The sequence below is a fragment of the Myotis davidii genome, unplaced genomic scaffold, assembly GCF_000327345.1.
Source record: "Myotis davidii unplaced genomic scaffold, ASM32734v1 scaffold1181, whole genome shotgun sequence".
NCBI classification, from domain to species: Eukaryota; Metazoa; Chordata; class Mammalia; order Chiroptera; family Vespertilionidae; genus Myotis; species Myotis davidii.
Window position 1 is genome coordinate 12,687 of NW_006291190.1, and position 14,206 is coordinate 26,892.

General features: G+C 38.6%; 1 protein-coding gene across 5 annotated transcripts in view; it reads left to right on the plus strand.

The window, feature by feature from the left end:
* The window catches only part of RRM1 (ribonucleotide reductase catalytic subunit M1), a 67,041-nt gene that overhangs the window by 7,511 nt on the left and 45,324 nt on the right, over positions 1 to 14,206 (plus strand). Inside the window, exons 1-7 of one of the 5 annotated variants that reach the window (XM_015564337.1) lie at positions 2,761 to 2,847; positions 3,745 to 3,833; positions 8,092 to 8,269; positions 9,641 to 9,741; positions 10,742 to 10,801; positions 12,602 to 12,641; positions 12,903 to 13,065. In XM_015564337.1, coding sequence (XP_015419823.1) covers positions 3,765 to 3,833; positions 8,092 to 8,269; positions 9,641 to 9,741; positions 10,742 to 10,801; positions 12,602 to 12,641; positions 12,903 to 13,065 — 611 coding nt within the window. In that variant the 5' untranslated portion in view covers positions 2,761 to 2,847; positions 3,745 to 3,764. Of the gene's footprint in view, positions 1 to 2,760; positions 2,848 to 3,744; positions 3,834 to 8,091; positions 8,287 to 9,640; positions 9,742 to 10,741; positions 10,802 to 12,601; positions 12,642 to 12,902; positions 13,066 to 14,206 lie in introns of those variants that run through there. The other 4 variants (XM_006764320.2, XM_015564338.1, XM_015564339.1 and 1 more) reach the window with 4 other exon arrangements.

The window sequence follows — 14,206 nt, forward strand, 5'->3', positions numbered from 1 at the left end:
TCAGAGGCCGGCAAGGCAGGCGGGGAACGTTGGAGTCCTCCGTCCCTGAAGCAAGCAAGCCTCATGTTAGTTTCAAGCAGCCTGGCTGCTGGCTGCCATCTTGACTGGCAGTTAATTTGCATATCTCGCTGATTAGCCAATGGGAAGGGTAGCGGTCGTACGCTAATTACCATGTTTCTCTTTTATTAGATAGGATAGGATTGTTACATCTGTGAGTAGAAGGGCTGAGACCAAAATGCATCATCGGAGCAGAGTAGGGGGAGTGGGATATTTATGTCTCCTGTGAAGGTTAGTTAGAGTAACCTATAGGGCCTGGTGTAGGCAGTCCACTGGAAACTGGGTGAGGCAATTTACTGGAAACTGAAGGCCGTTAATGAAACCTATAATGAAAATAACAGGAAAATCTCATGGAGCACAAGGATGTGCCTAACATTCCAGGGAAGGGCAAGAACCCCAAGTGGGGCATAATGAAACGCAAGAATGTGCCTAACAGTTCTTCCTAAATGGCACATGCCATACTGGATATGAATCTTCCTGGCAACAAGGGGCCAGTGTTGCTTTTCATTTTCCATGTCGTTTTTAGTTTTTGAGATCATTTTCCATTTTTGACATTTCATTTTTGATGATGCTTTTAAGGAAGGATCTTGATCAAAAGGGGAAAATGTGAAAAATAATATAAATGGAGTCTTTTTATTTTTAAAATATATTTTTATTTGCTTAAGAGAAAAAGAGAGGGAGAGAGATAGAAACATCAATGAGAAAAGAAAATCATTGATTGGCTGCCTCCTACATGCCCCCTACTGGGGATCAAGCACGTAACCCGGGCATGTGCCCTTTACTAGATTTGAATCCTGGACCCTTCAGTCTGCAGGCCAACACTCTATCCATTGAGCCAAACTGGCGGGCATAAATGCATCCTTTTTAAAATGGAGTTGGAGCTGCCATCCAGAGCAACTGCCTTGTGCATCTTATTCTTCAAACCTTTGGGGTGTGAAAACTGGACAAAATAACCTTTGGACTGAGCCTAAAACAACATTGTATCCCAAAACAACTGTTATCAAAGATAACGAAACATGACTACTGGATAGAAAATAAACATTTACTTTATTTATTTATAATATATTTTATTTATTTTTTACAGAGAGGAAGGGAGAGGGATAGAGTCAGAAACATTGATGAGAGACATCAATCAGCTGCCTCCTGGACACCTCCTATTGGATATGTGCCCACAACCAAGGTACATGCCCTTGACTGGAATTGAACCTGGGACCTCTTGGTCCACAGGCCAGCGCTCAGTCCACTGAGCTACACCAGCCCCACAAAATACCGACTTCTGCGCATGGGCCACGAAGTTTCAGTCTCACTGTACATGCGCGCCCGCACATGGTATTTTGTGGAAGAGCCACACTCAAGGGGCCAAAGAGCCGCATGTAGCTCGCGAGCCGCAGTTTGCCAACTTCTGTGCTAGGCCTTCTCCTTGGTCTGGACACAGGGAAATACATGCAAGTAAAAAAAATCTTTTTCTTCTGAAAGTTATATTCTAGTGGATTGATGGTGAGAGTCACAATAAACAAATACAATAGTCCCCTCTTATTTGTGATTTCATTTGCCTGCACTCAACCATGGCCCAGAAGTATTAAATGGAAAACTCCAGAAATAAGCAGTTCATGCGTTTTAAATTGTATGCTGTAGTGAGTGGCAGATGAAAGCTTGCACCATCAGGCTTTTCATCTCATCTGAGACTTGAATCATCTCTTTATCCAGGATATACATTTTATGCACTACTTAGTTGTCTCACCGTGACTTTTATTTTACTTAATATTGAGAAACCGTAAGAGAATTTATGCTGGTGAGTCAGCTATGTCAAAGGGAACATGTTCTCAACTTAAGGAAAGAAGTATACTGAGATTGCTCAGAGCTATGGTAAGAATGAATCTTCTATCCATGAAACTGGAAGTTTTGTCAAACCTCAGATTGCAAAAGTTACCATAACAGTCAAGATGATCTTGAAATGTAACAAATCCAAAATTGATAATTACCCTAGGAGAGTATTTAAGCCAACTTTATCATGTTGGTGTTTGAATGGGAACAGGTTTGTAAGTCATTTAGCAATCAGTAAATACTTGACTACTATGTGCTAGGCCAGTGGTTGGCAAACTGCGGCTCGCGAAACCATGGCTCATGAGCCACATGCGGCTCTTTGGCCCCTTGAGTGTGGCTCTTCCACAAAATACCGACTTCTGCGCATGGGCCATGAAGTTTCAACCATTCTCAGGTTGACTGTGGAGGTATGTGTCTGTGCTCGAGTCAAACCTTATTTTACTTAATATGGCCCCAACATGCAAGAGTAGTGATGCTGGAATATGGATATGTCAAAGAGAAACCTAAAATAATTTCTTAAGTGAAATGGTGTAAGTCCTGGACTTAGTAAGAAAAGGAAAAAAAAATACTGAGATTGCTCAGAGCTATGGTAAGAATGAATCTTCTATCCATGAAACTGGAAGTTTTGTCAAACCTCAGATTGCAAAAGTTACCATAACAGTCCATGATAAGTGCTTAGCTCAGATGGAAAACGCATTACATTTGTGGATGGAAGACAGACAAAAAACGTGTTCTGATTGATGTCAGCATGTTGCTCCAGAAATCATCAAGCTTATACGAACATTTCAGCAAGGCATTTGTAAAACAAATGGCACCACATCCTTTATCGCAATTAATGGATGGTTATGAAAATTTAAGGATATGTTTGGACTGAAAAATATAAAAATTATCCGAAAGGCTGCATTTCCTGATAAGCTGCTGCTGCCACATTTCCTGCAGTGTTAAAGACGTTGGTTGAGAAGAAAGGTAAGTATGTAGAGGAAAAAAACATACAGGGAGTGCCCCCCAAAATGTAAACATACTTTAAATAATTATAAAGGCAGTTTTATTAAAATACATTTCTTTTCAAAATGTAATAAAAATCAGCTGTTAAAGTGTGCATACATTTATGGGGGATACCCATATATAGTAGGGCTTAGTAATGTCTGGTTTCAGGCATTCACTGGGGGTCTTGCAATGGATAAGGGGGGACTGTAAAATGTAGAGTATGTTATGATGAGTGCTATGGAGAAAAATAAAGCATAGAAGGAGGAGGAGGATAAGGCTGTGTTTGGGGTATTAAAATTTAAAATAGCGTGATCAGGGAAAGCCTCATTGAGATTATATTGAGCAAAGACCTGACATCAGTAGAAATAGCAAAGAGGCCAGTGTAAAGTGAGGAAGGTGGGAGAGTAGGAGGTGAAGTGAGGAAAAGAGGTATATAGGGCAGGTTTAGGAATCTGCATTATTATAATACTTTTTAATTTGATTCTGAAGGAGATGATCAACCACTATTGGGAATTTGGAGGGGGTAATGACATGACTTGGATGTAAGGTTTGTTTTTTTTTTCTTTTTTTGATGTAAGTTTTAAAGAATAATTCTGGCTGCCATATGGGACAAGGGGAGAAACAGATCAGTCATTTGGGAAGTTATTGTAAGAATCCATCTAATTTATAATGAAAGGGAAGAGAAGATTTTCAGAATAGAATTCCTACTCTTTGAAGATACATAAGTAATATCTTGATGAATCTACTGGGGGGCTGAATCTTTTAATAGCATTCTATGTTGGTCGATTTTAAAAGCTCATGTATTGATTACATTTGATTCTTTTACATTGCTATCTTAATAAGTGCTAACATGAATTGTATGGTTTGATTCTTCAGATGGCCGCCAAGAACGGGTCATGTTCGACAAAATTACATCTCGAATCCAAAAACTTTGTTATGGACTCAATATGGACTTTGTTGATCCTGTAAGTAAATACGGTTTATATCTTGGGTTTCTTGCTTCAAGTGATTCTTTTTACTTGGTTCTTATCTCTGGCCTTTCTTTCACTTCATATATATTTTGATTTGGGGTATTCTGTTTATGATCTTGGGTTTAAATGTTAACACATTGCTCAAATTTTTTCCCCCCTAAATTTTGGTTCTTGGCTCTGAATTCTGACTTTTCAGAGAACTAAAAAGTGAACAGAGGAAAACTTGACATTGGCATTTTGTTAGAGACATCTTTGAGTAAATTGTTTTATTTATAAGAAAAAAAGCCTGTAATAAAGCTTGTTCTGGAATTGTGATCATTTGGGTAGAAACTGGTTTGAAATTTGCTTTTTTGTTATCTATGTAGAAAGAATGCATTTAAGTAATATAAAGTAGATTTCATGGGTAACATTTAAATTAAGGAAAACAAACTATTCATAAGCAAGTCGTTCTTTTCTTACCTTCCATAACTCCTCTACTCTAGACCCTCATCATCCCTTACCTAGACTGCTGTCTCTAGTGGTCTCTAAAGTATCCTCCTGGTCTTCCTCTAATCTTGCCCCCTTCAAATGCATCTTCCCCATGACTTCCAAAATCATCTTCCTAAAATGGAGTCTTTAAGACACTTTTTTCCAAACCCACTCATGTTGCCTCAGCCTTATATAGGTATATTATCTCTACTTCTATAGCACTTGTGCTGGCCTGATAACATTGACCACATAATATGGAAATTAATTACATGTCTCTCTTCTCCCCTACAATTGAGGATGGGTTGTATCTTATTCTTGTGGTATCCACAGTGCGTGGCACATATATAACTAGACACTTGATAGTGAATTGACCAAAATGGTCAAAAGAAAATAATTTTATACAACTTTAAAATGTTTTTATTACAAATTGTCTTTTACTTTTAGGAATTCTAGGCAATAATTAGAATAGTAGAATGTTAAAGTTGAAATGAACCTGAGAGATCATCCTTTTCATCTTCTTTACTTTGTAGATAAGTAAGGAGCAAAGAGAAAGGGGAGTTACTTATATAAGCTAGTGGGGATGTAGCGAGAACAACTGAGGTCTCCTGACATAAGATATTCTACTAGTATTGCCTCATGCAGTACCACATTTCACAGTACAGGGTGCTGCTATAGCAGACTCAAGCTTTCTGGGGTAGATTCAGCTGAAATAGTCTGTATACTATTGTGTCTAGCACTGTTAGCATACAGATGTTATTTTATTCTATGTTTTGATTACTTGCCGTGTAGCATCAGAAACTATTCAGAAGACTTCACTATTTTTAAAAAAATTGTTGACACTATTACAGGTCTCTCCCATTTTCACCCCCTTTACCCAGCTTCACCCAGCCTCCACCCCACTGCCTTTGGCCATCTCCACACTTGTCTGTGTCCATTGGCTATGCATATATGTTCTTTGGCTAATCTTTTTACCTTCTGTCATCCAGCCCCCCAACCACCACTCCCTCCCCCTGCCCTCTGACCTCTGTCAGTCTGTTCCATGTATCCATGCCTCTGGTTCTATTTTGTTTGTCCGTTTATTTTGTTCATTAGATTCCACATGTAAGTGAGATCATATGGTATTTGTCTGTTGGTTTATTTCGCTTAGCATAATCTCCAGGTCCATCCATGCTGTTGTAAAAGGTAAGTTCCTTTTTTTTTTTTTTTTTATAGCCACATAGTATTTCCCCAGTTTTTTTATCCACTCATCTAATAATGGGCACTTGGGCTATTTCCAAATCTTGGATATTGTAAATAACAGTGTAATTTATATAGGGGTGCATGTATTCTTTTTGATTGATGTTTCAGGATTCTTAGGATATATTTCCAGAAGTGGGACCACTGGGTCAAAAGGCAGTTCATATTTAATTTTTTGAGGAAACTCCATACTGTTTTCATTAGTGGTTGCACCAGTTTGCATTTCCACCCGCATTGTACAAGGGGTCCCTTTTTTCTACATCCTCGCCAACACTTGTTGTTTGTTGATTTATTGATGGTAGTCATTCTGGCAGGTGTGAAATGATATCACTTTGTGGTTTTAATTAGCATCTCTGATGATTAGTAAAGTTGAGCATTGGATTGTTTATCTCCCTGGTGAGTTGTATAATTTTTAATATATTTTGGAAATGAACCCTTTATCAGATGTATCATTGACAAATATGGTTCTCCCATACAGTGGGTTTCCTTTTCATTTTTTAAAATACGTTTTTATTGATTTTTCACAGAGAGGAAGGGAGAGAGAGAGTTCAGAAACATCGATGAGAGAGAAACATCGACCAGCTGCCTCCTGCACACCTCCCACTGGGGATGTGCCTGCAACCAAGGTACATGCCCTTGACCAGAATTGAACCTGGGACCTTTCAGTCCGCAGGCCGACGCTCTATCCACTGAGCCAAACCGGTCTTGGCCCCTTTTCATTTTGTTGATGGTTTCCTTTGCTGTACAGAAACTTTTTAGTTTGATGTAGTCCCATTTGTTTATTTTTTCTTTTGTTTCCCTTGTCCTAGGAGATATAACAGCAAAAATGTTGCTACAAGACATATGTGAGGTTTTACTGCCTATGTTTTCTTCTCGGATTTTTATGGTTTTGCGACTTACATTTAAGTCTTTTGTCCATTTTGAGTTTATTCTTGTTTATGGTGTAAGTTTGTGGTCTAGTTTCATTTTTTGCATGTGCCTGATTTCACTACGTTTTTACTGAACATAATTTGACTGCAGAATCTGAGAAAAAAGTGATCAGGAGCAACTTGATCCTAGGTAAAATGTAATTAGAATAGATTGTAAGCTAATAATGACACTTTTTTTTTTGAGGGGGTCATGTTTTGGTCAACTGGGCAATACATTTATTTTCTATTGGATTAAGCTTTTTTACAGAAACATTTAGTGAACACATATACACAATTTAGTGTTTGTTTTTCTTAAAAATGTATGGTAATAACGTGTACATTGTGCATTTTTATATATGTGTATATATACATACACACACGTATATATACATATATATACATATATACATACATATATATGTGTGTGTGTATATATATATTGATTGATTGATTTCAGAGAGGAAGGGGAAGGGAGAGAGAGATAGAAACATCAGTGATGAGAGAGAATCATTCATTGGCTGCCTTCTGCACGCCCCACACTGGGGATTGAGCCCGCAACCTGGGCATGTGCCCTGACTGGGAACCGAACTGTGACCTCCTGGTTCATAAGTTGATGCCCAACCACTGAGCCACGCTGGTTGGGCTACAGTGTGTATTTTTGAAAGGGGAACATCTTACAATATGGTCTTGAAAACTGAAATATAATAAGGTTGAATGGGATGAGAAAGAAGACTTAGATGATAACCTTGGGCAAGTCCAAGGCCCTGAGCCTCAGGTTTCTCATGTAAAATGGTGATAGGAATAGTATCCATTTCACAAGGTGATTGTGAAATGTCAGAGATTATGAAAGATGAGACACTTTGTAATTTGTGAAGTGCTAAAGAAAGAGTAACTATTAAATTATAGATGACTCAGCTCCAATCCTAATTTATACCTTCATCTCTAATTGGAATGATTAAAGTTTGATTCATTTACTTTCCTGCACTTGTCTGTAGGTAGATTTTGGGGGAAGTGGGTCAGTATGTAGCTGGAACCCTGATTACCTAGGGAGAATTTGAATTAAAAATGGGGAAATGCTTAAAGACTCACTGGGCTGGTGTGGCTCAGTTGGTTGGGCGGCATCCCATGCACCAGGAGGTCAGTTAGACTACGGGTCAGGGCACATGTCTGGTTGAGGGCTTGATCCCCAGTAGGGGGTGTGCAGGAGGCAGCCAATCAATGATTCTCTTCCACCATTGATGTTTCTATCTCTCTCCCTCTCCCTTCCTCTCTGAAATCAATAAAAATATATTTAAAGAGAAGAAAAAAAAAAGAATCATTGCTCTGTTTTTAGCTGTTTCCCTGTGAGGCTGTTCATCTGTCAACTATGAAATACCTATACTTAGGTATTTTAAAATTTATTATTATTTTTTTTTAGTGACAGCTCTTCATTGTGTATGTAGTATACATTTTCTGGCAGTTCTGTTTGTTTATGAATTCTCATTATGAGGTTTCCCGCTGCTAACCATTCTAAGATTTTTTTTTAAAAAGGAAGTTGACTGCTTATTTTGATATACATTTGATTGTTTTCTTTATTGCCATCCTAAGGAAGCTATTGTTTTTTGGGAAAGCTCAAGTAATTCTTGGTTTTGTTTTTATAGGCTCAGATCACCATGAAAGTAATCCAAGGTTTATACAGTGGGGTCACTACTGTGGAACTAGATACTTTGGCTGCTGAAACAGCTGCAACCTTGACTACTAAGCACCCTGACTATGCCATTCTGGCAGCAAGGATTGCTGTCTCTAACTTGCACAAAGAAACAAAGAAAGTATTCAGTGGTGAGTCTAGAGGAAAGGTTAGAAATAATTTAATATTCCTAGAAAATTTATAAGGGTACTAGAATGACAAAAGAAAAGTTACATCTTGTTTTTAAAAAGCAAGTTAATGGCAGAGGGGGCATTAGAACTTCCCATTCCCCCATGCTGCTGTCTTGCTGAATGGAAAGGTCAGTGGATCTTTTTGTTTTCTTATATGCACGTTTTTTTTTCCTTTCTTTCTTTTAGAAGCCCATTTTGAAGTAGTTGGTGGTGATGTGCTTGGAAAAATGAGTAGCACATATTGACAAGTTCTGCATTAAACAAAATGGTGCAGTTAATCTTATGTCTCATTAGCAAATACTTTACTCCGTTGCTGCCGTTTTATAGCTCAGGGAATGTGGGCAAAGGAAGATTAAATAATTTGTTTGGTATATAAAAAGTGGTATATAAGAAGTCAGATAGTAAGATGATGACAGAAATCTTTGGCTCTTGATTCCAGATCCATTGTGCTGGGCCTCACAGAGTGTATTCTCCCTCTTTAGTAGATTTATTGTAAACATTTCAGTTCTCCCAGAATTGTATTGATACATACAAGTCCATTCCAATAAAAATGCCAACATTGTGAGTGTGTGTGTGTATTATACATAAATACAGAGAGACAATTAATGCTATGATGTCTTAAAGAAGAGCAAATGAGAGAGCTTACTAAATGTGCATTTACAGATGTGAGCTGCTTAGTATGATAGGTTCTGAATTTCAAGTTGAAATTTTATTAGGGTAAAAATTTGAGAAGAGATTATAATTTCTGCTTTTTTAAAAAAATTTTCAACCAATAATTCTCAATGGGGTTGTGTATTAATCACCTGGGAATCTTTTTCAAAGAGCCTATGTTCAGCCCTGGCCGGTGTGGCTCAGTGGTTGGAGCATTGGCCTGTGCACCAGAGGGTCCAGGGATCGATTCCCGGTCAAGGGCACATACCTAGGTTGCAGGTTTGATCCAAGGGTGTGTGTGGGAGGCAACCAATGGTTGTGTCTCTCTCACATCAATGTTTCTCTCTCTTCTCTTCCCCCCCCCCCTTTCCCTTTACCCCCGCCCTTCCACTCTTTCTAAAAAAAACCAGTTGAAAAATATCCTCACTCCTGTTTTTACTTAACAAAAAGTAAAAACAATAAGCCTATGTTCACTCTAACTCTGGAAGCTTGTTTTCTCAACTGAGGCATTATATATTCAGCATGTATATCTTTGTTGAGCACTTTCTATGCTAAGCATTGAGGTGGACTAGGATGAAAAAAATGATTTGAGGACCATTGTTTTAAACTATTACTGGAAGAGTGAATTAGCTCTCCATTAAGTGGTTTTGACATTTTTGTTTTCTGTTGTATTTTTTTTAGATGTGATGGAAGACCTCTACAACTACATAAATCCACATAATGGCAAACACTCTCCCATGGTGGCCCAGTCAACACTGGATATTGTTTTGGCAAATAAAGATGTATGTGTAATGCTTTCCTGGTGAAAAAAAAAAATATTTTAAAATATATTTTTATTGATTTCAGAGAGGAAGGGAGGAGAGAGAGAGAGAAACATCAATGATGAGAATCATTGATTGGCTGCCTTCTGCATGTCCCCCACTACACAGGCATGTGCCTTTGGCAAGAATTGAACCCAGGAACCTTTGGTCCACAGGCTGATACTCTATCCACTGAGAAAAACTGGCTAGGGCATAGGTTCTTCCTCTTTTTTTTAAGCAACAGCACATTTTAAAAATGTAAATACTATAAAACATATAGATAAAAAAGTAATTCTCTCTCCTCTGAATACTAGCTTTCCTCTTTAGAAACAACATTTTGTTATTTTAAATATATTTTTCCATGGCTATTCTGTAATACATGTGTGCATACACATAAATTTTTCCTTTTAGTGGCAGTCTGTGCAGTGTTCTTACTGATACTTTATTACAGATAATTCTGTATTAGTATTTATGACTTAATCCTATTCTTTTGAAGAGCTGCATAGCATTCTATTTTATAGAAATGTTGTCTATACGTTAATTGCTCTAGTGGTGAATATTTGTTTTCCATTTTTTGCTGAAGTGGATATCCTTGTATGGTAGTGTTTTGCTTATAGAGTACATTGGTAAGATAAATCCTTTAAGTGGAATTGCTGAGACAAAGAGTGTGTGCATTCAAAATATTAGGGAACATTGCCAAACTAATTCCTAACAAGGTTGCTCAGGTAAATATTTGAAAGATCTTGCTCAATAACTTAAAAGTGATCTACTTGAATATGTTTTTAAGCCTAATTAGGATACTGAATTTATATAAATTTTTAAAATTAACATTAGATGTGGATTTCTGTTCTATAACAATAATACTTAGTGGTACCTCTTTATTATCCTATGTCATTTTTAATTCTGGAGTCAGGGCTGAACTATTGATTTTGTGAAAATAAGTTTAATTATTTTAATTATGGGATCTTTTTTTTACCTTCAGCGCCTGAATTCTGCCATTATCTATGACCGAGATTTCTCTTATAATTACTTTGGCTTTAAGGTAAATAATGGGTTTCAAATACATGGGAATTTCTCCTAAGTCAGGAAATACAGGGTTTTGTTTATGTTTAGTGATACAGTTATAAAGGCAATAAGTTGATGGGAGTTGGGATGTACCTAGGAAATTAGTGGGGTAGATGGATAGTGGTTGTTTGAATTAAAGAAATATAGCTTACCCATTTGCAATTTTCAGTTTCTAAATATTACTTCTGAGTTACCTGAGGAGTTATGCAGATAATTTGCCATAATGATTCGATATTGTTTTACTGTTTATGCAACAACTATTGAATCCCTACTGTGTGCCAAGTGCTTTTCTAGGTACTTTCATGTTGGTAAACTGTGATTGAGAACCTGAATGTTGGTATTAGACCTGGGTTCGAATCTTGACTCTACTTTTTTCCCCTTCTTTCCTTTTCTTAAATTTAATTTACTACTGCTTAAAACAGTTATACAAGTTTCATTGCACAATTCCACAACACATCATCTATACATTATTTTGTGTGTTCACGACCCCAAGTCTCTTTCCATCACCATTTATGCCCTCATACCCTTCTCCACCTCTCCTCCTCAATCCTCCCCATGGCAGTCACCACACTGTTGTCCATGTCTATGCATTTTTCTCTCTTTGTCTCAGTTCCTCCACTGCCACCTCCTACTCCACACCCCAGGTTCTGCTCTACTTACTAGCAAGTTACTTAATCTCTCTATGCTTAGTTTCCTCATCTTAGAATGGGGATAGTATAATATAATTTTTTTTCTTAAGAATCTTTTATTAAGCTTAACTAGAGGTCCGGTGCACGAAAATCGTGCACAGGGTGGGGGTCCCTTAGCCCAGACTGCACTCTCTCCATTCCAGGACATCCCTCTCGCAATCTGGGATCTCTGGCTTCTAACCGCTTGCCTGCCTGATTGCCCCTAACTGCCTCTGCTTGCCGGCCTGACCACCCCCTAACTGGTGCCCTCCCAGCCTGGTTGCCCCCTAACTGGTCCCCTGCCATCCTGGCCTCCCCCTAACTGCCCTCCTGCTGGCCTGTCTTCCCCCTTCCTCCCCACCCCCAACTGCTTCCCTGCTAGCCTGATTGCTCCTAACTGCCTCTGTCTTGGCCCCTGCACCAGAGACCGGGCTTCCCTCCCTCTGGCTGGCCACAGGCACCTGGGACCCGGGTCAGCTTTGCCTGCGCCAGCTGCTGGCACCCAGGACCAGAGGCAGCTTCCAGTCCAGAAGAATGTCCGGAAGGTCTCCACTGAAAGATTCCAGTCTAATTAGCATATTACCCTTTTATTAGTATAGATGGTCTACATCCCCAAATCATCTCTACCCATTCTCCATCTCGCTTTGTACTCTCCAGACACAGTGACTCTCTTGCAAAAGTTATGATTTTCAGTCATCCAACCTTTATAATTCTGGCATTGCACAGTGGTTTCCATCTGTATAATATAATTCTAACAAATTCTGTTGAGGATAAGTATGTTGCTTAGATCAATGCCTAGCCTGTTATAAGTACTTTATACCTGTTAACCATTGTGATGATGGTGAATACTGTTTAACTTCTGCTGTTGATGTTATACATATTAATATAGAGCTAACTTTCTCCAGAAGTTTTCATGCAGTCTTTTCCAAAACAAACAGCCAATTGATAATGTTCCAACTGAAGTTAGTAAGAGTGAATATATTATTATTTTCATTTAAAATTATATGAAAACTGAGAAGATTTAAATAGATTGACTCATTGTGAATGTTATATCTACTATGTCTTTAAGAACTGTTCTGGAAGTTTTTTGGTTGCTTTGCTTTTTCTAGACGCTAGAACGGTCCTATTTGTTGAAGATCAATGGAAAAGGTGAGAATAAAGATGTTTATGTGTTTGATTTTCTGTGCCTTATATTGATTATAGAGCTTTGAGCTATTTGCCTTAATATTTCTGTCTAAACTCCGACTAACATTTTTAACTTTAGGTCTAGTTTATGAATAATTGTCCTGCTTTTTTTTTTTTTTTTAGTTGTCCTGCTTTTTAAAATTGTTTTCTTTTTGACTCAGATACATGTCTAGCCTACTTTGTCTAACATGTTCCATCATATGAAAACTCCTCTTTTGATTTTAGTGGCTGAAAGACCACAACATATGTTGATGAGGGTATCTGTGGGAATTCACGAAGAAGATATCGATGCTGCTATTGAAACATACAACCTTCTTTCTGAGAGGTGGTTTACCCATGCCTCTCCCACTCTCTTCAATGCTGGTACCAACCGCCCACAACTTTCTAGGTATGCATCATCTACAGTCAGTTTTAAAATTCTGAAGTGGTTTTGACTAGGCAAATAAACATCGGCCTGAAAAACTAGGCAGTTGATCACAGGAAGATTAATTTAATGAACATTTAAATCACTTCTGCTCTGATTAAATGAGACTTGCATTCTGGAAACATCTGTTTAGTGTGGTAAATGAATTAGAGGGGGACAAATGCTGATAATGAATTTTAAGCTTGATTCCAGTGATGGTTGCTCAGTTCTGTGAATACACCAAAAGCCATTAATTGTACTCATTAAATGGGGAATATTATGGTATGTGAATTTATATCTCAGTCAAGTTTTGAAAAAAGTAAATACTGCCTGGCCAGTGTTGCTCAGTGGTTGAGCATTGACCTATGAACCAGGAGGTCATGGTTCGATTCCAGGTTAGAACACATTCCCGGTTGTGGGCTTGATCCTCAGTGTAGGACCTGCAGAGGCAGCTTATCAATGATTCTCTCTCATCATTGATATTTCTATCTATCTCCCTCTCCCTTCCTCTCTGAAATCAATAAATTATATACACACACACACACACACACACACATATATGTGTGTATATATATAAATATATGTATATGTATGTGTGTGTATATATATAAAAATACGTGTGTGTATATATATATAATAAAGAGCCAGGGTCTGTAACATCCACGACTGAAGGCTCAACCTAACACCAGAAGTCAGTGCTAGGTTGCCGTGGCGACCCAGCACTGACTGCCAAGGGGGCTGCGGATCAGGCCCAGAGAGAGGCCCGAAGACAGGCAAGGTCTGATCCGCAGCCTCACTAGCAGCTGTTGATCAGCTGTTCTCTTTCTCTTTCTCTCTGGCCTTCACCAGCAACCGCACATCTTTTTCTCTCCAGGCCTCCTTGGGGGCTGCTGATCAGCCCCGTCTCTTTGATCAGGCCCAGAGATAGGCCTGTTGACGCTGACTGGCATTGAAACTGACCTATCAGAACCTATCTTGGTGAAGTGCCAGGAGGCAATGGCTGCCTAAGAGGCAGAGCTTTTGGCACTGACTGGCATTGAAACCGACCAATCAGAACTTAATCTGGGTGAACTGCGAAGGCAGAACCTAAGATAGGGCTGAGGAGGGGTTTTAAGGGCAACAGCTG